The 25,400-nt window shown below is 35.5% G+C and overlaps 1 protein-coding gene and 1 pseudogene across 1 annotated transcript; both read right to left on the reverse strand.

Annotated features, from left to right (window-relative positions):
• Positions 1-983: 983 nt before the first annotated feature.
• LOC130812996 (cytochrome P450 71A6-like) lies at positions 984-24,241 on the reverse strand (annotated as a pseudogene).
• On the reverse strand, positions 1,767-10,138 carry LOC130812998 (cytochrome P450 71A21-like). The gene has a single exon (XM_057678670.1). It carries the CDS (start codon positions 3,240-3,242, stop codon positions 2,307-2,309), a length of 936 nt encoding a protein of 311 aa, XP_057534653.1. The 5' UTR covers positions 3,243-10,138; the 3' UTR covers positions 1,767-2,306.
• Positions 24,242-25,400: the final 1,159 nt, after the last annotated feature.

The following is a 25,400-nucleotide window of genomic DNA, read 5'->3' on the forward strand; positions in this document are numbered from 1 at the left end:
GATCTGGAGTTTGTCCCTACCACTGTTCAAAAGAACTTCAATTCCTTTCCATAAGTCCCTTGCAATGGTGTAATCTAAGAATTGGTTTACTAGATCCGTATCAATGTTCGAGATAATCCATGAGAGAACAATTGAGTCCTTTTGCTTCCAAGTCTTATAATTTGAATCTGTGATACTGGGGGGATCGTCGATGATGTGACTGAGACGTCCCCTGCATTTTAGGGCTATTTGCATCATTTTACACCAAGTTGTGTAATTTTGATAGTTTAATTTTTCGGCTAATTTTAAGTCTCCCATGGTTTCAAGGTTTGTGTTTGGTTTTTGCATCTACTGGAACAGCCTGAACATGTGTTCCATTTGTTCCATGGTTACAATTTGGTTTGGGTTTGTTTCTGCCATTGTTACAGGTAAGTTTTTAGGGTAGATGATGATAACCAATGGTGTTGCCGGTCCCGGAAAACACCTTCGGCTCTGATACCATGAAGAATTAGGATGAATTCTGTGTTTTTGTATTGATTTTCTTAGAATTACAATCCTAATATATATACAAACTCTTATGAGCCAATTAGAGAAATGCCTTGGACAATCAAAAATTTCCCTAAATACATATGGCTAATCTAAGTAATTAAAATATTTACTGATTTATATTATTCCAGAATATATTTCCACACAACCTCCATAAAATATGTTATGACAAACTCTCTTCTCTAACTATTCGTGCTCATTATTACATATTCTTTAAGATTGTACTTTCCCTCTCGGACTCATCTTGAGGGGGAATAATAGAGAATATTTAATCTCAACTTATCAATCAAGATAACTCTATTAATATGATGATTATCTTCGGAATATAATTATTCTATCTTGTAACTATTTATAGATAATATTATATGTGATCTTTAATTTTAGTTTTTAATATTATTCTATGTAATATTTTAAATATTTCTTTTCTAATATAAATACAATGTAATGTTATGATTAATAACAATCATTTAAAATACTTTTCTAAACTCTCATAAACCCTCTACACTATATAGTAACCATGAAAGTACAGAGGAATTAGGTTAAACAAACACGGAAAAACGGATTAAAAAACAAAGTAACCGTCAAAGCGCACAAAATGTTGACTTAGACGTTTCCTCTGGCCAAGAAACGACGACTTGAACAAAGACCATTGGGAGATCTCACCTTCGAACAATGATACCTGCGGCTTCAGTCATATCTAGCTTTTCGACCTCTATTTCACTAGGAAATTTCCAATCAAACTCATAAACATGATTAGCAATCAAGAGCTCAACTGTCCTTACAGCAAATGATATGCCCGGGCAAATTCTTCTCCCTGCTCCAAGAGGAATATAGTGAAAATATTGTCCAGTAAAATCACATGGACTGTTTTCCTTTCAGGATCAAATTCTTTAGGTTCTTCCCAAAAACAAGGATCTTGATGAATTGCACATGCGTTGATGATAACTTGTGTTCCTGCAGCAACATCGAAACCATTTGATTTAACATCCTCGGATGACTCACGAAAGACCAACAGAGGACCTGGAGGGTGCAGCCTTGATGATTCTTTAACCACTGCTTTTAAATATGTTAATTTTTCCAAAATGCTCTTCACATATATTGTTATTACCACCTCCAACAACTTTCTAATCTCTTCTTGAACTTGTTTCATTGCTCTAGGCTGCCTAATTAGCTCAATGATTACCCATTCTATAAGTGTCTGAGTTGTGTCAGTCCCAGCTGCAAACATATCCTGCATATAGTTAATAACACATAAATGATTAATGTCCAACCTAAATTCCCATTTAAACACATGTGGTGTTTAATAGAACTTTTTAATACTAAGTAAGGAATTCAATTGCCATTACGCCACATATTTGTTTGGTATGATCTTAGGTTAACCCAATCCCTTTCTTGAGGGTAATGGATAACCTTACTTTGTTACCATCCATTTATGTCAAGTAACAAATTCTCTTTCTATGATCAATTAAGTGTTTTCTTTATATTTTCAAACCAAACAACATATAACTACAACCCATACCCTTACCCTTACTCCTTTTTATCATTTTTCTTTCCATTACATTTTATATTCCCATACCAAACACCCCTGAATGTTAAGCAACCAATTCAATCAAAAGTTTGAACTGATGATTGAAGTCTCAATATATAATATACATATTCTATCATGCCCCGTCACATGAGAGTCATCTGAGCTCTATGGGGATGCAATAGAAGATTTACTAATATTCGACGCTAATAATTCCACTATATAAAGGGGGTCAATAGAATTCGTACCCATGCCCTTACCAATATAATGGTCTAATACTCTCAAGTTGAATATCATTGTTCTCCTTTTGAAATTGAAGCCAAATCTCCACAAAATTATCAATGTTGTCCCTTTTGCTACCCATTCCAAGAATGTTGTTCTTACAACTCATTTTACTTTTATTTTCTTCAACTACTTTCCCAAGTATTTCATCTAACCCTTGTGCAACACCTTCCACTTCACCTTTCAAACCCATTATTCTATCAATCCAACCAAGCCAACGTATCATGTCTTCAAAACTGAAATATCCAAGTAGTCTCAAAGCCTCATTCAAGAGCTTTTTGAAACTAGACCCTACATCATCATCACCACTATACTTCCTTCCCAAACAAGCCCTACAAATAACATCATTTGTATATAACATAATAATCTCCCTCAAATTCACCACTGAATTGCAGGATTTCTTAATCTTTTTCACTATCAAAGAAGCCTCTTGTTCTCTTACAGTTAGAAAAGATTGAACCTTTTTGTTACTTAGGAGTTGCATTACACAAACACCTCTAATCCTCCTCCAATATTCTCCAGAAGAAGAAAAAGCAATATCCTTACCATCATAGAAGATTCTAGAAGAAATGTGAGATTTAGGCCTGTTGGAGAAGACCTTATCATAAGTTTTCATGATTTGTTGGGCCATATCAGCTGATGACACCACAAGGGTTGGCCTGCTGCCTAAATGAAGCAACATAAGGTTACCATATAACTGAGACAGTGAATGAAGGGATCGATGAAGTAATGATCCAAGTTGATGAAGGTTGCCTATGATTGGTAGTTTTGGCAGGGATGGTGGTGGGTTTTTTCCATTGTTAAACCTTGTAGACAAAATCTTGCATAAAAAGAGTAAAAAGAGTAGGAAAGGGAGGAGGGAACTGAGTTTTTGCAAGAGATCTGGAAACAAACTAGACATTATTTCCATTAATGAGTTTTGTTTGAGCCTAGTGCTTAAAACATAATACTGCCTGCTGGTACTGTGAATTTGGAAAATGGCAATGTCATCGTATCAATACAACTTGCTGAATCGGAGCCCAGGATGTATTTTGTTTTATTTGGACATGTGGTGCGATGAATCAATATCTACATAAGAGGTGTAGAATAGTCATTTAGTGAAGAATCAAGAAAAGGGTATTGTGTATCCAATTTAGCAAATGGAAGCAAGTTTGTTTGGTTTATTTATTATATTATATTATGATGTAATAATTGGATAGGATATTAAATGAGTATGATACAAGTTCTCCCTCTTGTATTTCTCTTTCCTTTGTCTTTTTCTTTGTTCTCTGTTCTTTTTCCCTATTCTTAGTCTTTTTCAGTGATTTCTTCTCTACCTTTGCGTCTTTACTCTCTTAGCCTTAATCTCTTTCTTTCTCACATTAGCAATTACCAGTTCATTACAGGATAAATTGAATATTTTGCTGAACAGGGGTCAAAATTGTTGCACAAATTCTTGTGAGAGACCATCTCTAGTTGAGCCGGCCCCTTATATATTTTTTAAAATATTGTAAGTACGCATTAAGAATGATGTAAGTAGACATTTAATATTGAAAGCAGACATTACGGATACGTAAGTAAGCATTAAGGATAATGTAAATAGGCATTATAAATACGATTAAGTAGACACTAAGAATACGGAAAGTAGACATTAATTTTTAATGGTTTGGACTTGAGATACGTCTCTCAAAGGGACGGTCGCTCAAGAGACTAGCTGAAATGTTGTTCTATTTTAGCTTCGGTCATAAAGTATATATCATGTCTTGAGGTTTTATTCATCAAACTTTCGGTGAGAAAAAAAATAATCGGTTTAGGTATTTCATTTCTTGCAAGTCAATTAGGTGAAGATCTTTTCTTATGTCTTAATAAACATAAAATAATGGCAAAAGTCCAAAATTTTCTTTTAAAAAAAAAAAAACTTTTACTAGTTTAATAGGACTACTTGTTCAGGTTCCACGGTCCTACCCTAGATATCGAGTCTAATCTGGGCTCATGCCACATAGCTGAATTCAAAATCTTGTACTTCTTGACTCAAGAAAGATCAATAAAGGAGCTAGAGGATGCAGCCCAACAGAGCCTGCCTAAGACCTTAATCACGTGCTGTTAGACCTTTCAGATTCATCAAATTCTCCATATGATCTAATCCGTTGATCAGTTATATGAAGTACTTTACAGAAGCTACCTCTACATCTCCCTGCGTCATTCAGCTAATTTGCTTCTATGTGTCTGAATACTTATTTCAAGTATGAGTTATAATATACAACTGCTAGTCACCTTTTGAACCTCACTGTACGAATTTTTAGAAACTTCGAAAATGCATCTCATTTGCTACGTAATTTATCACAAGGATATTCTACAGAGAGCCCAAATTTTATGGGATGCTACTATGTCAAAACACACTATTCCCTCCAATAGACACTCATCAGTTTCGGAACACATCACTATTCAATCAAAGAAATCTTATCCAAATTCTAAAGTAACTGAAGAATAAGGCATATATGGATTTAGCTAGCGGTCCAAATTAGCCCCAACATCAGGGCTAACTAACCCAAAGATCAGGTCGGACATGCCTGTTGGTTATCTATTAAACATCCCATTCCATTTAAATAGGTAAACTTTTGCCAATTTCGTAACATCATAACTACCCGAAATACAAAACCATAAAAGCGAAAAGTGTTACACCTACACAGGCACACTTCCCTGTCCCATTCTAGGTTACATCTAGTCTTCTGGACATTCATTCATGGAATCTGTAAGATTAGACCACACATGTGGCAACTTGCAATCATGTCAATTAGCATGTACAGTTGTAGGAAACTGAATATGTAAATATTTAGGAAATCTCTTATTCTAAGCAACAGATTATTCTAGGCTGATTGTTAGCCATATTTACTGTTCTTCCATAATTAGCTTAGTGATTAAACATGTATATATAGGAGACCTATTCATTGATTAATGATATAAAAAACACAGAAAAAACCCTAATCAGAATTCTAAATCATCTGCTTATAATGAATTTTATCATGGTATCAGAGCCATAAGGTGTTTTCCGGGGACCGGCGACACTGTTGGCTATCATCATTTACCTACGAAACACAATCCCCAAATATGTCTGAATCAGAATCGAAGTCAGACGCAAACCAGCAATTGATGAACATGGAACAATTGGAACAAATGTTCCAACTGTTTCAAAAAATGCAAAAACTCAATACAGCCAATGAACAATCAACCTCAGATCTGAGGGTCACTGAAAAGTTGAATTACCAGAATTACTCTAAATGGTGCCGTTTAATGAAAATTGCACTTGAAGGAAGAGGGCGTCTCAAACACATCATCGACACCCCTCCTTCATCAACTGATGCAAATTACCTGAAATGGAAACAACAGGACTCAATGGTTTTGTCCTGGATCATATCAAACATTGAATCAGAACTCATGAACCAATTTCTTGATTACACAACAGCGTATGACTTATGGAATGGGATTACAATCCTTTTGGCTAGTGGTCATGACGAACTTTAGATCTTCGATCTAAGTTCGAAAGCAAGTTCAGTTAAACAAAATCAAGGGTCCATAGAAGAATATTATGGCTGTCTAGACACTTTGTGGAAAGAAATCGACCGTCGTATGCCGAACCCTATGAAATGTGCTGAAGACATAACCATATTCAATACCTTCATACAAAAACAAAGGTTATTTCAATTCCTGGCCGGAATTAACGATACATTCGACAAAGTAAGGAGAGATTTACTCAACCAAGATCCACTACCAAGCGTGGAAGCAGCCTACGCCGCCATCCGGAGAGAAATCAACAGACGTGGGATCATGACCCACGCTTCATCACTGGGACCGGGTCCCTCAGAAATAGGTAGTGGGCTAGTGGCAAGAAACCGGTCCGGTAGACCGTCATACCGGCAGGAAGAAGACAAATCTCACCTCAGATGCAGTCACTGTGGTGGAACAAGACACACAAAGGAGGGTTGCTTTAAACTTATAGGCTTTCCGGAGTGGTGGGACGAACACAAGCAGAGGAAGGCCGCCACCAAGGCCCAGCCACGAACCGGCGGCAAGGCACACGCAACTACTGGCGTCTCCACCACCACGGCGTCTGACACTACTCACTACCCTAAGAGAGAAAAGGCCATGGAAGGTAACACAGGTGAAACAACAATGGAGAAAACAGGAAGAAAAACGGAAGAAAGAGAAACAGTAACCGGGACGGAAGAGAGAGAAACAGGGAAGGGAGGGTTTCAATACTTGCCAAACGTGAGTATTTATACTCACCAAACCCTAGAAATACCCACCCACGAAAAACCTCAACCCAATATCCCAAGCCCAACTGTTTTTGGGCTCCTTTGTAACCCCCCGTCATCACAATGGATATTCGATTGCGGGGCAACAGACACAATGACATTTGATCCTCACGATCTTGTATCTATTGGGGACAAAACCCGAACTCATATACAAACTGCTAATGGGGAGAGAGTAGAAGTCCACCATGCCGGCCCGGTTCATGTTTCATCGTCCTTACATTTAAAGAATTGTCTCCTAATCCCGAGTTTATCTCATAAATTATTATCGATTAGTCAATTAACAAAAGAACTTAATTGTACTGTTCTGATGACATCTACTGCTTGTATTGTGCAGGACACTCGGACAGGGAAGATCCTTGGGTGTGGTACTGAGCGAGGAGGCTTGTATTATGTGGACGAGGAGACTCACAAGGGTCCTACTTTGCTTACTCATGGGTCGAATGAACAGCAAATGTGGATGTGGCATAGGCGTCTAGGTCATCCCTCACTAGGGTACTTAAAACGTCTTTTTCCATTGTTTAATAATTCTAATCAAACTCTGAACTGTGAAGCCTGTGTGCTAGCTAAAAGTCACAAACAGTCGTATTTTCCCAGTATGTCTCGTAGTAGTAAACCTTTTGATTTGATCCATTCTGATGTTTGGGGCCCAGCTCCTACCTTTCATACTCATGGTTTGTCTTATTTTATTACGTTTGTGGATGATTGCACTCGTATGTGTTGGGTTTATTTTCTTAAACATAAAACTGAAGTTTTTGATACCTTTGTCAAATTTTATAATATGCTTCAAACTCAATTCCAAACACAGCCAAAGATTCTTCGATCAGATAATGGGAGGGAGTACATGAACCAAAAATTTCAGGATTTTTTTTCCACACATGGGCTTATCCACCAATCTTCCTGCCCGTACACTCCACAACAAAACGGAGTTGCGGAACGGAAGAACCGTACCCTTCTTGAAATTTCCCGAGCCTTAATGTTCGAGGCCAAAACCCCTGCACATGTTTGGCCCGAAGCTATCTCCACTGCCGCTTACATCACCAATCGTCTACCTACCAAAACCCTCAAGTTCAAAACTCCCCTTGAAACACTTCGATCCCATACTACCATTCCCCCTTCTCATTCCCTTCCTCCTCGCATTTTTGGATGTGTTGTGTATGTGCACTTACCTACACAAACTCGAACCACGAGCAATCAAATGTGTTTTCCTTGGGTACGGGGCTACACAAAAGGGATATCGATGTTTTGACCCCATCCATAACAAAATGTATACTACCCTTGATTGTGACTTCTTTGAAGACTCCTATTACTATTCCCAGTTTAGTCTTCCGGGGGAGACTAAGGGTGAAGACCTAAGCTGGTTAATACGTCCTTTTGCTATAGACTACAAAGAGGAAGTAGGTAATCCCACCGATGTCTCCACTGACACACTAATACCACCTTCTCCTCCTATCATTCCTGTCCTGTCTGAGCCGTCCCGAGATTCTCCCGAGATAGAGGTAAATTCTGACCCACCAATCTGTGATAGTCCTATTGTTACTAATGGCAATATACCTTCCTCTAGTGTGCCTTCCTCCAGTGAGAATTGCAGATATGAACTTCCTCCCAGGAGAACCAGGGGAGTTCCTCCCAAAAGATATGATCCTGAGTATGAGGCACACCGCTCCCGATATCCAGTAAGTCAAAGTGAAGCTGGAATTTTGTCAGAATCTGCCGTTGCCTTTAAAGCCTCCCTCTACTACAATACAATTCCCCGAAACGTTGATGAAGCTCTCCAAGATCCAAAGTGGCGAAAAGCCATGGAGGATGAAATCACAGCACTTAATAGAAATAATACTTGGGAAAAATGTGTTTTGCCTAGAGGAAAGAAAACTGTGGGCTGTAAATGGGTGTTCTCCATTAAGTATCATGCTGATGGGAAAATTGAAAGATACAAAGCTCGTCTTGTTGCGAAAGGATATACTCAAACATATGGGATAGACTACTCTGAAACCTTCTCTCCGGTTGCGAAGATTGACACTATCAGGGTCTTGTTGTCTATAGCTGCTAACAGAGAATGGCGTTTGTACCAGTTTGATGTAAAGAATGCTTTTCTTCATGGGGAGATCGAGGAAGAAGTTTATATGAGGGCTCCTCCAGGGTTTACAGATGATTTTGGAGAAAATGAGGGGTGCAAACTTAGGAAAGCTTTATATGGTCTAAAACAGTCACCTAGAGCTTGGTTTGGGAGGTTCACGGCTGCAATGAAAAAGTTCGGGTACAAGCAGAGTAATTCAGATCATACCTTGTTCCTCAAAAGAAGAGGAAATCAGATCACTTGTCTCATAATATATGTAGATGATATGGTTATCACAGGGAACGATGAACAGGAGATTAAAAATCTAAAAGGGAGGTTGTTCTTGGAATTTGAAATGAAGGATCTGGGAAACCTAAAATATTTTTTGGGAATTGAAGTCCTAAGATCAAAGAAAGGGATCTTCATTAACCAAAAAAAATATATTCTTGATCTTTTGGCAGAAACTGGAATGATTGACTGCAAGCCAGCAGAAACTCCAATAACAGTCAATCATGGATTACAAACTGAACTGGGAGGAGAAATGGCAGAAAAAGAACAATATCAGAAACTTGTGGGAAAACTCATATATCTCGCTCATACTCGCCCTGACATCTCATATGCGGTAGGCGTCGTAAGTAGATTCATGCATTGTCCACAAGTCCAACACATGGAAGCTGTAATGAGAATTCTCCAATATCTGAAGGGAACAAGTAATCGAGGAGTATTGTTTGGGAATAATGGTAACCTGGATCTCATGGCTTACACTGATGCAGACTGGGCAGGAGACAAAGATAGCAGAAAGTCTACATCTGGTTACTTCACTCTTATAGGAGGAAACTTGGTTACATGGAGAAGCAAAAAACAAAATGTAGTGGCTCTATCAAGTGCTGAAGCAGAGTTTAGAGGGATAGCTAAAGGGGTAATGGAAATCCTGTGGCTCAGAAAACTCCTATGCGAACTAGGCTTTCCACCTAAATGAGCATGCAGATTGATTTGTGATAACCAGACATCTGTCAGCATTTCCAATAATCCAGTACAACATGATCGAACCAAACATGTTGAGGTCGATCGACACTTTATCAAAGAGAAACTTGAAAATCAGATCATCAGCCTCCCTCTGGTTCGATCTAAAGATCAACTTGCAGATATCCTCACAAAAGCTGTTACAGCTGAAGCATTTGAAGAAACTCTATGCAAGTTAGGCATTGGAGACCCTATGACCTAACTTGAGGGGGAGTGTAGGAAACTGAATATGTAAATATTTAGGAAATCTCTTATTCTAGGCAACAGATTATTCTAGGCTGATTGTTAGCCATATTTACTGTTCTTCCATAATTAGCTTAGTGATTAAACATGTATATATAGGAGACCTATTCATTGATTAATGATATAAAAAACACAGAAAAAACCCTAATCAGAATTCTAAATCATCTGCTTATAATGAATTTTATCAACAGTGGTTTCAAAATAAAAGAAATACATACAGTTTCTGATTATTATCGTGTACAGAGCAAGGGCCTTTTAGATAAAGCTGTGAGAGCCTGCAAGATTTTCTTCCTTGGTCCCTGTTGACAAGAGGAAATGCAAGAACTGGGCATAGAGAATACAGTCACTAAATATGCAACATTAAATGGGGTAAAAGGCAGTGGGTTTGGACATCACAGTTTCAAAACGCCACTCCCAGAAAGAGATTGGTAGCTTGAAAGAAACAAATGAACTTCAAGAATTGACAAAAAATTACAATAATTAATCTTAACAGGTGAAACTAAGTAGCATACTTCAGTTATGGAAAAGGTCCTGAATTTACTTGCTCAAGAAATCAAGGAAAAACTTAAGCAAAATTGCAGACTATTGATCTTACCTAAAGTTGAGGAATGCAAAACTGCGACACTCCTGTATAAGGTAGAAGAGGCTAGTGGTTCGCATATATATTTCTTTGGAATGATATTAAGTTAATAAACAAGAGTTTATACATGACAAAGAGTACTTTCTGGTGAAATTGCAATTCCATGAGAATAGAAACGGAGACACGCGGGCCCAAATTATTATTATGAAAATGCTTTGGTAATTAAAAACATGGTCTACAGATTTTCAGTTACATAACGAGTTGTTGAAAGTGATCCCTATCTGGTTTCAATTTCCAAATTTGCCTCTTCATTGTTGGGTGTTCACTTCCTTAAGCTTCACTTAAGATACTACATAAGCATAAGCTTCCCTTTTTGAAGAAAGCTAAGAAAATCTTGAAGCAATTAATTCCGTTGAAGTGCCCATGTGTTACCCACATGAGTTGTTCACATCGGAAAAAGAGAAGAATATACATCACTTTATAAACTTGTGGAGTAACTCCTAATATTACCTATTGGTTTTAGTTGTGAACCTCCTTTGGGTTTGTATAAGGATTACCCCTTCTCCTCCTCGTTTTGGTTGCCCAAACCCATTTGGTAAAATCTAACATGGTATCAAAGCCCAGTTTGTTATTGAGCCAGGTTTGTAACCTTTCTAGTGGGCAAAGAATTCTAAGGAAACTCACATGTGACATGGAGTGTTGAATTGCTCATGTGTTACCCTACATGTGAGTTGTCTCACATTGAAGAAAGAGGAGAATATACATCACTTTGTATACTTGGGGATTAACTCCTACTATTACTAATTGATTTTAATAGTGAACCTATTTAGGTTTGTATGTGGATTACCGTTCTCCTCCTTGTTTTGGTGCCGCGACCCATTTTCCAAAATCTAACAAATTCACCCGCAAGTCACTCATATTTTCATTTAGTTACGAGTTAACTACTTGGAATCAGCATGCACGAGCTGAAATCTCTCACTAATCCTTTCTCTTAATAATCAATGCATTCCCAACTAAAGATTTAAGACATATATATATACGTGTGCTATATATAAGCATAGAAAAGTGGGATATGTTTGAGAAAGAAAGAAACCTTAACCCATTGTTGACCGAGGCTAAAATAAGCGTTATTTTTTAGATTTTCTTCATCGATCGAGAATGGGTTGGTATTGCAAATAGAACATTCAAGGGTTACTTCCTCATTCTAGCGAAGAAATTTGAGATCAGCTTGCTTGCGTCTATTTGAGACTGAGACTAGGGCAGAACCTGGTCTTACGACCTTTATTATATACTTAACTCTCTTCCTTAGTGGATCTATTTTAAGAAGGGTTTTACTTTTCCTGGTTGGTCCAGCTAAGGAATGAATGTGTCACTTCCAAGATTTTCCCACAACGATCATCCTGACGTAATCAATATTCTAATTCATCAAAAACACATCTATTGTATAAATCTACTTATAAGTAAAAAGAAACAACATAAACCCTTTTCCATGAAGATGTCAAAAACTCTAAGACAAGGCAAATTCAGAGTAATGGAGAGATAGGTTAAGATGTAACTCATCATTGGATAAAAGCGGGATGACTTAAGTAAAAAGCAGATACTAGAGTGCTATGTGATAAGAAGTTTCCGACTAAAGTGAAAGGCAAATTCTATCAAGTAGCAATTAGGCATACATTGTTGTGTGATACAGACTGTTGGCAGGGATGTGAATACTTACGTGGATATGCGGCACACAAAATTGGATAGAGTTAGGAACCAAAAGTTTAAAGAGAAATGGGGGTTGTTTCATTGTTTGCAAAGATGTGTGAAAATGAATTGACATGATTTGGACATGTTTGAAAAAAGATCGTTGAGGTTCCCATGAAAAGGTAGAAAACATCATAGTGGTGGAGAAGAGAAGTCATAGAAGACCCAAAAGAACGTAGAAGGAGCAAATTCAAACTGACTTGAGTGAGTCGTACCTCTCTGAAAACCTGACCACGGATAAGAATAGTTGGAGACGTCGAATCTGTGCTCTAGACTATTGATAGGTTCCCTTCCGTTGCTTTTCACTTACTTCTCTGTGATCGAAAACCTATTATATATTCACTTAACTATTACTCATTTTATTTATGCTCATGTATATTTGGTTATTTATTATAACAGTTCGACGCCATTGTGTTGGAATTTGCATTTAGCATATCTTATACATCATCGATAACAGTCACCGCTTTATTTGAGTCTCTTTGACAGTATTCCTCATGCTCTCTCTTGGAAGAGGGTACGGGTATGACTTAACAATAATAATTATGTAACATTATGTAGCTGACATTATATTGTTGGGTTTAAGGCTTTGACACCATGATTCAAAAAGTTTTGTCATTCAAGTTTCACTGAATTGCCTTGTTTAGACAACTTAAGCAGTGAACAATTAGATTCTGTTTTTTAAAACTTATGTCCTCACATAATGTCATGGTTAATTGGTTGTGGTAACCGGTAAGCCAAGATTTATTAAATGTTGACCTCATATTATTGGGATCAAGGTTTTGACATTGTGACTCAAATAGCAAGTCTCGTAGTCAAAGCAGATAATAAAGACTAATTTTCCCTTGGAAGTGGCCAAGATTTTTACCCCAAAAAAAAATTTACCCAAAGGGAGACATATATTTAGGGCAGAAAAGAACTCCGACTTCTTCTCCTAAACTAAAAGGGAAATTTATAAAGTCCAAAGGAAGTATTGTTCGTTATCATTCTTGAATGTAAACTAAAATTGTAGGCCGTTCAACACATATTTTGTATGGAGGATGAAATTGGATAAGTATGCCAATTAGCTCTTAAGACTAGTTATTTTCTCTTAATAAAGCATACAAAAACTATTTTGGAAGTAGATAAGCGATCCTGAAGGGGGTAGCGGGGAGCTAATAGTGACTGATAAGCAAAGAACTAAGAAAACTTTTTTTGGATTATCATGAAACTAAGAAAACTGGAAAAAAAAAAAAAAAAAAAAAAAAAAAAAAAAAAAAAGGATAACTTACAAAAAAAAAAATTAGTAGAAAATTTTGTTTCACTTCAATGCACATAAAATAAGTTCGATGACATAAAAAGCTGAATACGATACCATTGGTATCCCTAGATCTTTCAGGTCCTTTTCACCCATCTGCTTTAATGATGGCATGTCCACCTGCATAGATGGATAGCATAACAAATCAGCAGGTACATTTAAATTCCTGGACAACGGCAGTGTAGCAAAAGGATTTCCAGCAATAAGTCATGTTGGTCGTTCAAATTTCATAATAAGACACTACTTATTGGCAGTGATAAAAGGGCTTTTTTTTTTTTTTTTTCGAGTGATTTACTTTTTTTGTTGAGCAAAAGGGTTTTATTAAATACTTGTTTTAGCAGTTTTTTGACTTTTTAGAAAAATCCATGACTCGGATTCATCTAAATTGGCATATTGCAAATTTGCAATGAGGCATGCAGATGTGATTAGTGATATACTATCTAGGCCTCAACGTGACAAAATTGCAGTTTTGGCAGCAATAAAGCCAAATTTCAAAGTTCCATCATATGTTCAGGTCCTTCAGGAGTCAGGACTTCAGGTAGCAAGGAACATGGAAGCCTCTGCATTTGTCCTGAGTAAACTATCCGCCTGCATTTGTTGGCCTGGTCTAAATATGTCCTTCCATTTCAAATCTTGGGAAATACACAGGTCTTACAACTAAAATAAATTAACTTAAAATAATTTCTGTACTCAGCTGTGTGATCAAATTTGCTACCCTTTTCTTTCATTTATTATGGTTCACTAACATACAAATCGATCTTTGTGATAGAATTTCCTTTTCCTATAACACAAAATCTCGAACATGGCTGATGATTGTGTAGCCACTTTAGCGATCAGATGGTTTCGCGATTATTGCAGCCTATCTTGTGTTCACAGTAACCTCAAGAATCTTTACAATGATATCATGATGCGGTTATGCAACCGATATCTTGTACTATGCTTTTGCCAAAGAACTTTTAACCACTTAAAATACTTGAATTTTAACTCCAAATATACTCAAGGCTCAACCACATTCATACAAGCAATGAGAAGCCAGATATTGAGATATTACCTCCTCGACCTGAAAATTAATGGCATATTTCCCTAAACCAAGTGAGTTTAACAAGCCAACAACAGTTACAGGTACCTCAGCCTGCACAGATAGCAAAGTTTAACCATTACACAAAGAATCAAACTTCACAAAAAACGAGTACAAACACAAACAACGCATCGTTTTGGCCCAAAAAAATAAAGCAGAACATACAAATACACAAACTGCCCCCCCAAACAACACACACACACACACACAAAATAACCCACTTAAATAAAGAACAGACTACACTTTAATGGATAACAGAAAGTTGTCATTTTAAGATGAAATGCAACAGAATTCCATAGAAGAGATTCAAAGAACAGTTAACTTCAAAGACAGTCTCTTCCCTAGAAAGAGTTCATAGTGAGAAGCAGTACACTTCTTAGCCATAAGATAATCCCTTGTACCTTATGAGCTTAAACTATAAAATTAGCACAGTGTTACATATTACATGAGAGTATGTCCATGGGTAATGTTTAGCTGTAAAAAAAAGATAAGTACATGTGATGAGAGATAGATTAAAAACGGCCAGATAAATATTGATGGAATGGAGGTGCTAAGTAACTTTATAGAGAGGGAACGGAAATATAGTAGGTGCAGTAGAAGATGGTGTTTTAGTGGTCCAACGTCTGGAGTCATAGTGAAAAAAAAAGACTATTTCACCGCAACCGTATCTGAAAGACTTTTGAGCTCACCAGTACCGTAATATAGGGGGAGACAACCGTGAAATTTGTATCACGAATGTTACTGTTGTGATTAGTGTGACTTGAGTGCACATTTGATGAGGTGCATTCATGTGTGACTCTTGGGATGGAATTCCATAAGTATGTCATGAATGGGTGTATTAAATTGAGTCTTGATGATTGTGGTTTATGATGGTGATTAAAAGTATGGATTAATGAGGTAATGAAGTATGAGTTATTCATGGGAGTTATGGGACTTAATGAAGAAGTGCAAAGGTTTAACTCTTGATGCTCCTAGGATGCTGTTTTTGACTCTTCATGTACTTGGGGATGTTTCATTATCATTTATTCATAGTTTTAATGTACTTAATGTTACTTAGTGAGATCTCTCCTATAAATAGAGAGCTCTCATTCACTTTGTAATTGGTGAATACATCCACAAAATAAACCCCAAGCCAAACACTAGCCTATCTCTTCTCTATTGTAATTCTCCATATCTGAGAGTTCTTTGAACTCCTTTTGATAATATAAGAGATACTACACACCGGAGGACGTAGCCTTAGTTGGGTGAACCTCGTTAAATCTTTGTGTCGTTTTATTGCTTTATTTTCTCCTACAAACATCGATATTATTGATAGCGTAATTTGTTTGTCACAAAACCTCATACACTCGATCTTGGCAATATTGGAGTTTGAAACACATTGTTCGAACTCTAATACATCGTCGTTTTCAGTTACTATGACCAAAATTGTATTTTTGCAACGGTAAAAACTATAATTGGAATGGCACAAAATAGAATGTGTACATCTAATATATTATGATTTCTGTTAGACAACTAAATTTCTTAACATAAGTATTCATCTTAAAATACAATGAAAACAAATTATATCAAAACACAATTTTTATTTCACAATAGTTGGAACTTGGAACATGAATGTTGCACAAAGATTAAGAAAAGTCGAGAGGGGAATAAAGTGGGGCAAGTGGGAGAGGGAGAATAAGTAGGAGGGAGGAGAAACGTGAAAAGGTAGGTAGGGTAATGTACCTTAATAGCAATGTTGAAACTCATATGGCATTTAAATTAGAAAAGCTCGAACTAATACAAAAAGGAAAAGGTATGCCTATGACTATAAGCAGAATCAAAATACAACAAGAATGTCAAAGCCTTAATCCCAAAAGATTGGGGTCGGCTACATGAACCAATATATTAGTTCCAATGATCATCCACATGGATTCTTTTTCTCCATTAATTCTGATTTTTTATCTCCTCAATTTAAAGTCTAGGTTATTCATATCCCTTTCTTCTCCAGTCCTCCAAGCCATCTTTGCTTAGAATCTAAATGACCACAAAAAAAAAAGGTCGCCAATAAACAAAGTTACTGCGCAAAGCGAGGGCCCGGGGAAGAGTCCCACCTCAAAAGTGTAATACCAAAAATTATGTTCTTACTTTTTACTAAAGTAACTTGCAGTTCCTAGCATCTTAGCTCCATAACCAGATCATAGAGAAAAGTACCAATCACATTCATATTCATTCTAGCTTGAAAACAAATGTCAGTGAAAAAGAGTCCATCAGGCAGGATCAAAGTAAAACTCGACTCATAGACAAAGCATCTGATAAAAAAAGTATTATTGAGCACAATAGTAGCAACAAAAGTCCCCATGTATTTCAACTATGATTATTTGGTAACACTCATCACTGCAAAAAGCCATATCAGCATACCAATACACCACATTGAGCACAATATATAAATTACAGATTTTCAACTATGAATATTTAAGTAATATACAGTATAAAAATAATTGGATCAATGATCAAATACAAAGCAAAAAATGTGAGAAAAATGAGAAACAATGTGAAATGGGATTGATCAAAATATAGTTAGAAGGCACAAAATGCAACTAGAGTAGTCAGTAGCTCAAGTGCTTGAGTAAATTGTAATATAAATTTATATCGCAAACTAATCAAGCGTTAAATTGAAGAGAATTACCGTGAACAAACTTCTTGGCATGGTGCCACGTGGTGAGCTAAATAGAGCCACAGGCTTTGCTCTTTCCAACTCTGTTAGTCGCATCATGTGTGCAGGTAGTGCTGGTACAGTTGATCTAGGAGGACCATGGAGTGAATTACCATAAGCACGTTCATTCCCCAAAGGATCAATTGTTCTTGTTAGAGTCGTCTTTGGCATTTCTGTTTCATAATTTGGTGGCAACAAACAGCTAGAATTATATGTGGGTTTTGCAGGTGATCTACGTCTAAAATCATCTCTTGTCCCAGTAGAAAAATAATTTCTTGATGGCTCCACATAAGACAAGTCTCCATCCGCTTCTCTATAACGATTTACCTGGAAGCATCTATCTCTTGAAGATTGAGGGCCATGCTGAAGCACATTTGTACTTATTGATGACCTTGCAGCTGCAGGTGCACCAGAGAATTCCCTTTTAACTTTTTCCCTCCGCTCATGGCCACTAACAGAAACATGTCTTTCACTATCTAGCCTTCTTTGAATCAGTTTGTGAAAAAATAAAATGATTTTTATAATGGGAAAAGGAAAAATAGCCGATGGGCCTTGTAAATCAATGCCTTATAAAAACAATTTTGGGCCAACTATTACCTCAAATCATGAGGGCTACACTACTACCTGATAACGAGATCACAAGATTCCAAGAAAACTCGAGTGAGCTTAATTCAAGACGTAATTAGGTATATGGGAAATTTTGGGGAATTTAAGTTTTTAACAAAAGATTAAAATTTATTAAAAAAATTTTTAAAAAAAAAAAAAATCCTACTAGTAACTCCTATAAATTTCAGTTATAGAATAGTGCCTATGATAAACTAGTAAAAACATGAACTTCTTTTTAATATTGCTATTTTGTGGTACAGCTGCTTCTTTGTTATCATGTTGGTTATGTGTTCCAAACACTTTTCTATTCATGTTTTATGATATTATATAAAATTTTGAGACAGATATAGTTCCTAGTCATAAATTAAATAATTTATAATTAATATAGCTCACAAAAAGCATCAAATGAATGAACTTTATTGTTCAAAGAATATAGTTTTGATCATCATGCATTATTTATCTTCCAAACAAAAATTTAAATCTAGTATTTTTTTAGTTAAGACTTAACATCCTTTTTTAGATTTAGTTCAACCAAGTTTAGATAATATTAGTGAGCTCATCATAAATTAGTGGTCTACAATACCATGGTAACTATATTCTCACATGAGTACATTCTTTCTCTTTCTCATACTCTCTTTAATTTTCACTATTTTGGTCTATGATACATTTTTATTTTCCCATAAATTTATACTTTAATCAATGATTCTATTCTTTAAAAATTATATTGTAAAGATTATATTGTAAATTACTCCCTGGATTTGTAGTATTCTCAATGATCTTGTTATTCGACGGTTTCAAAGGTTAAACAAAAAACGTTATAACTTTTCATGTATCTTTATGATATTATTAGGGAGTAGTTTTATTGGATTATTTTTGTATATGCTAACAATTTGTGTTCTCACTAACAGTGATTTCTGGGTTCACCGATAACGATGGTAGAATGCGTACATCCAATCCCCCAAATCCCGCCCTATGTAGAAGCCACTCAATGGTGTTAGGGCAATAAAAATGCATTCTTACGCTAAAGAAAAATGGATTTTATTCCATGCAAGTCCCTCAAATTTTTGCGGTCTAGTCCTCAGCGACTAGATTCACCAAACAAAAGATTAACATGGTGGGTAAACAGATATTGATGTTAAACAAGATGGTAAATAAATTACACTATGTTTGGATATCAAATTATGAGAGAAAAGAAAGGAAGGGGAAGGAATGAAAGCAAAAGGGACGGGTAAACCGTAAAGAGAGAGAGTGCACTTTGTTTAGAAAGAAGCAAAGGGAAAAGAAAGAAAAATAAGTGTTTTCCCTCCAAATCTTTCCACTTTAGGAGATTGTGTATTCTTAACAAAATTTGTCCATGTTTTTCCTCCAAACCCTTCCCCTCCAAATTCCTCCCCTACTTTTTTGTTATCCAAATAAGGGATCCTTTATACTTCCAAATCTCCACTTACTTTTCCTCTCATTTCTCTCTATCTAAATACAGTCTAAATACAATGTTAAGGTTGATGATTAAATAGAGAGTAAAAGACATGGAGAAAAGGGATTTAGGGATTCAATTGAAAAAAGTGTAAGTAAAAAGAAGAGAGTAAACAGTATACAGTTCAGTGAATTAAAATTAATGAGGGCTTAATTTTACCATTTTCATGGTCACGGCTGCCATGCTCTTTATCATCAACTTCTCGATCCCTGCATATATTAATTAGTAACAGCATCAATGAATGAACATTAAATAGTTGACTATACATGTCCCAGGACATTCATTTACTGGCCAGGCATCACTAGACGAAGCAATTAATATATACAATTACAGTGTCCACACAATTCGGCTTTTTGGAAATGATTATGCTTTTCTTCATAAAGACTAAGAAACTCAAAATTGTATCATAGGTATGTGAATACTTTTAAGCAACTTATCAGGGATAGATAAAAAGATAATGTCCACTCCTCAAAATGATTGGCGTGATTATGTGAATACTTCAACCAATTTAAAAGGGACAACATGCATTATAGGCTATGTTACTTGGACTCGAGTACTGATATTGGATACGGGTACGTGTCCAAGTTTCGAATACGTCTAAATATTCAATATTATGCCTAAAATAAAGTCTTTAAGTGCCATACCAATGTCTGCAAAATGAAGAGTCCGAGTACCATAAATTATATGTTTAAGTTCTTCATTCTATAAACTTTGTATTGACATTGAAATCTAGCATTGTAGGCATAAACTTTGTGGTACCCACTAAGGTGCTAAATAAAATATATGAACTTCACTCTAAAAACTCATTAAAAGTGGTGTTTACAAAGTGTTAATACCCATCATGGAAGCACTTCAACAGTTCAACTCAGAAGTTACACAAACTACTCATGAAGAGCTCTTCACTATGGCGTGACGAATCATCAATGATAGATTCCTATCTCAGTAGCTACACAAGCCACAAAATGCTTTGAATAAATCTGATTTTGAGTTGCTTTCAAGCTAGTAGTAAACATGTATTTGTTCTTGTATTAGGATACTACATTAAGCATTAAATAGTTGTTTCAATTCAGCCTTCAGTTCTTCAAATAATGTAAGTAATGGAGGAAATACATGGTAGATGTTAAATTTCTAAGGACATTCATTAGGAGTCATTTAGGGTTTATTTAGTTCTTTTAAGTGATGTCTTTTAAAGGAAGTAACTTGGAAGTTGTAGAGTCCTTCGTTTAGACGGTTTTAAGAAAGGCTTCTTAAATTTCATCATGACATGTAATAGTTGTGTCCATAATTTAGATGGGGCCAAAGATTATAATTCTTTGATTTCGGTTAAAATGTACAATAAAGTCTAGTAAAATGACTCAAAATCATGTGCAATTTGTATTTATGTGAAGTTGCACATGATGTATCTATCAAAGGTCAATCGGAAACAACATCTTTGTTACTTTTATTACTAACAAGGATAAAGTTGCGTACATTTAACTCTCCCAAACCCACCCTAGGTGTAAGCCACTTAATGGCGTTGGGGTAATGAATGCTGGAATGTTGTGTTGCATGTAATAGTTCTTGTACTGTTGTATAAATAAAGAGTCATGACTCATAGATAAAGTAGTATGTTATTGAAATTATACCCTTAAATTCTAAGTGAATATGCTATTGCATACTTTGTGTTACACACCCTATTATTTAACGTACTTATTGTTGCAAATAATAGCTTTGAGGACTAAAACTTAGCGTGAAGATAAATCAAAAGCCCCACCTAATCTTGTACTTTGCATTAATGTCTTCGTAGACTATCCCTTTATTTGTTCATTGCTTTTATTTAAACTGACCAAGAAAATCCACCTAAAAACACATTATTTTTAACTGTATAGTTTTTCAAAATGAAAAATTTCCGAATAACTACGTAATTTCCTTTCTTAGATACTTTGTTGATGCAATCGAATAGTTTACCTATGTTCACACAACTTCTTCACATGGGGATCAATCATCAATCTCATCCTCTCCCTTGATCACATAGGCATTATGATAAGAACGCACTCATCAATCCTTATCTTGTGCACACAATTATAGTGCATCATTTAGATATCACAGTAACAGTCATGAAAAAGCTTTTGCGGTCAATGCAAAAGGCATTTTCTATATTTTGGAAGCATTAAACTAGAAGTCTTTACAATACGGTCATAATATGAAGATGAAAGCTATAATTTGTACTATGTGCAAACAAAAACTGAGGAAGCATACATGTCAGTCATCTTTCCACATTGCGTTCCAACAACCCTTTTTCTCCACCGTCCTCACACCTACACTTAGCTACCCTCTCTAAAATCCATACACGATCAAACCCGAAACAATTTTAAAAATTTGATGGTCAAAAAAAGCACTGTCATGGGCTCATGCTATCTAGCTAATGTTATTGTCACAATGAAATAGCAGAAATTAAACTCATATTCAAAACTCAAATATTGATGCCAAGCTTCAAACCAATATCATCATTACCCACGAGTTAACTATTGAAAATCATTTTAAAGAGTAAAGACTCATGAAAAGTTGTAATTTAAGGTTACTTTCCACGTTCTAATTCTTAGAACTAGCAAAATGATCATCACAACAATCATTTCTTTTGTGAAGCAGCTCATTAGAGAAGCATACAAAGTAAGTAACTATGGAAAATCTATCTAGAATCAAACTTTGCAAGTTCCTTAATGGATTCATAACTACAAAAGATTTAAAACTAAAAAAGGGGATAAAATAGACCGATCACAAAACCATTAACTAACATTTTCATCAACATCAACATCACACCACTCACAAGTCTCATCACTTATTCCTGTAATTACGAAGAAGTTGTTTCTAAATGACCCTCCATTTAAAAACACACAATGACACGACAACGATCTACCCATTCATACCATGTAAGATCCCAACGGTGCATTTGGATTAATAAGCCATTTTTTAAAAGTCCACGAGTCTTCCATAACTCCACATGAAGCACCATGGTATTCCTCAAATGTGATAGTGTTTTAATGGTCCACAACTTCGCTCATTTTCAAACGGGATAACGCTCAATCAAGAACTTTTGCTTTCTGAACAAATTTCTTAAATTGTAAGTTGAGAACAATTTCAAAAGCGTTCTTGAACACCCAAGAACAATGGAAGTGTGTTTTGCTAGTGAATTAGAAATTAGTAAACTCAAATTGAGGAAAGAACAAATTTAAAATAATAAACAAGAACACCAAAATTGAGTTTTGTAGACTATGTCTTTCATAGGTCATACATGATTTTAGTGATTGATGAAAGAACAATGGAGTTCAATAATTCATATGAGAACTAGAATAGAGAATTACAATAGAGTAGGAGATCTCTCTAAAGGTTATGTATTTAAGCTAATGGGTAAAAACATATACAGCTATAAAATTATTTATGGAGATAATAGGGTGTAATCATAGGAGAAATCCCCATCAAATACCATTATAACAAACCTTGCAAAATCAAAGAATTGTATGCACTAGGAACATGCGTGAACAAGCACACCCCTTCTTCGTTAAAGCACGATCAAACTGGAACCACAAGAGCACATGCTCGTTCAAGCAATCTAGATGCTCATTCGAGCGTATCCCATGAGTGGAATCATTTCCAAACTCTTTGTTCAACCATCTGCACGTTCGAGTGACCTGCATGCTCTTTCGAGCAACTCATCAATAAGCCTCCAAACACTTCCTTATAAGCATATGCCTTTCCCGAACATCCAATCCAAGACTCAAGACATCAATACAACTCTCTCTCTTTCTCTCCCTCTCTCCCTCCCTCTCTCTCTCTCTCCCTCCCTCTCTCTCCCTCCCTCCCTCCCTCTCTCTCCCACAAGAATATTTGCATTGTCACTCCAAACACCTCTAACAATGCATTAGGCATATGACAAAAGTTTCCTCAAAGACCCTATCAATAGTCAGATCATTCCCAACATCTTCGCATCGTTCAATCTTAGCATAATGTTTCTGGAACATCATAACATAGAAATGTAACCTTGTTTTCAAGAAGACAATGTAACAAGAACATTAGTTTACTCCTATTACTTAAATTATCCATACTCAAACAAGTTAACTTCTCTTTTTCTGTTTTATCTTAAGAGAAACTTTGAGCCATCAGTTCTGCCATGACACTCCTAAACACGGAAACTAGTAAATCAGAATAATGGGTAAGCATTGATTGACAGAATAATATAAATCACTCATTAATTTAGAAAGAAATTCAATTTTTTAAATAAAATAAAAAACTAAAAAGTATCCACCATTCCATAACAATTTAAGCAGTTTAACCTAAAAGAAATATAAAATTGAACAGCATCACTACTAAGAGCAAACTTTTTACTGTAAGAAGAAACAGAAACGTCTCCATGAGTTCCAAACCTATTTCTAACAGATGAATTATATGAAGACGATTGTTCTCCATCTGTATCCGTTCGTTTCCTCTTCACAACCTGCATGATCAAATAAAAATGAAGCGAATTCATAAATATAATTAGCGGTGAAGAAAAGAGATGATATCTAGAGGAAGAAGAGAGAGAGTACCTGACCAGAGCGACCAAGGGTTATGGTGACTTCGGGTGGAGACATTGATGGATTTCTGGTGAACAGTACTCAATGGGAGAGACGATTCGGCTTCAAGGTGAGGTGAGACTTTGTGGTTTAGGTATATCCGTATATTCACTAGTCCCTACGAGAAGACTGGATTAGGACTATGACCGCCCACCGCGTTGACTCTATTTCCACATTCACTCTAGAATGCCGCTTTGATGTCACAAATTCTTGTACGAAACCGCATCTTAACATGAGTTAAATAAATTAATAATAGGAACTTTTAGCGTAATTAATTTTTTATATGAACTCGTTTTACGGTGAGAAGATCGCATATAAAAGAAGCAGCTTTGATGTTCCGGTAAAATCTTAAATAGAGAGGCTTATGAATTCATGACATAATAGAATGAGTTACGTATTTTAGTGTGTATTAACCTTAAATATTGTTAAAATACTCTCTTTGTTTTCATTTGTTCTTCCCATTTACTTTTTCCACAGTTTTCAACGTAAATTTTGAGTTTTAATATCTCTAAATACGCATCATTAAAAATTTTAAAAAATAAATAATAAAAAAATATACATTAAGATGAATCTAACGAGATCTCACATGAATATATTTTATCATCTATATATGTCTTTAAAATCTTAATCAAATTTTTCTCTCTAAAATAGAATATTCTAAACAGGAAGAACATTAGAAAACGAAAGAGTAATAAGTATTTTTAATTAACAAATATAAATATTAAGAAATACTCCTATTTACTATTATATGATTAATGCACATTAAAATAGTATGGACCAAATCTATAGAGGACTTTTACTACAATATAAATACTCACACTACAGTTACTTTAAGATAGAAGAAATTGACAAAAATAAATTAAATAGAGAGGCTCGCTTATATTATATGCGATTTTATCTTAAAATATTATCTAACTTTTTTTCATAATACTAATAACAAAATCAACAATTTTTCATGGTCAATGCATAAGGAGTTGTTCAAAATTCGCGTACTTTTTGGATTTGATACCTTAATGATTTTATTTATTGTTTTTTATGAAAAAACAATCTTTGGTTGTCAATCTTGTTCAATAATTGCTCTTTATTGCTTACATAATTATTTTTTTCACATATCTGTAGATTACTTGTTGTCTAGGAATTGAATAAAAAGGGTGAAACCACTTTAGGATGAACGAATAAGAGATATAGATTATTGATTTATTGTTGCTAGTTTAATCATGGTACGTAACATGCTTAGATTAGTATGTTGACCTAGCTTCATAGATAGCAACTAGGATTATTTCTTTAGTTCTTCCACACCATTCTTTAATGAAAAATTCTGAAGGCACCAAGTCATGATCTAATTAAGATCCAAATATCTTTGAGTTATGACCAAAAAATGGTGAAGGATTCAACTTT

The sequence above is a fragment of the Amaranthus tricolor genome, chromosome 5 (assembly GCF_026212465.1).
Source record: "Amaranthus tricolor cultivar Red isolate AtriRed21 chromosome 5, ASM2621246v1, whole genome shotgun sequence".
NCBI classification, from domain to species: Eukaryota; Viridiplantae; Streptophyta; class Magnoliopsida; order Caryophyllales; family Amaranthaceae; genus Amaranthus; species Amaranthus tricolor.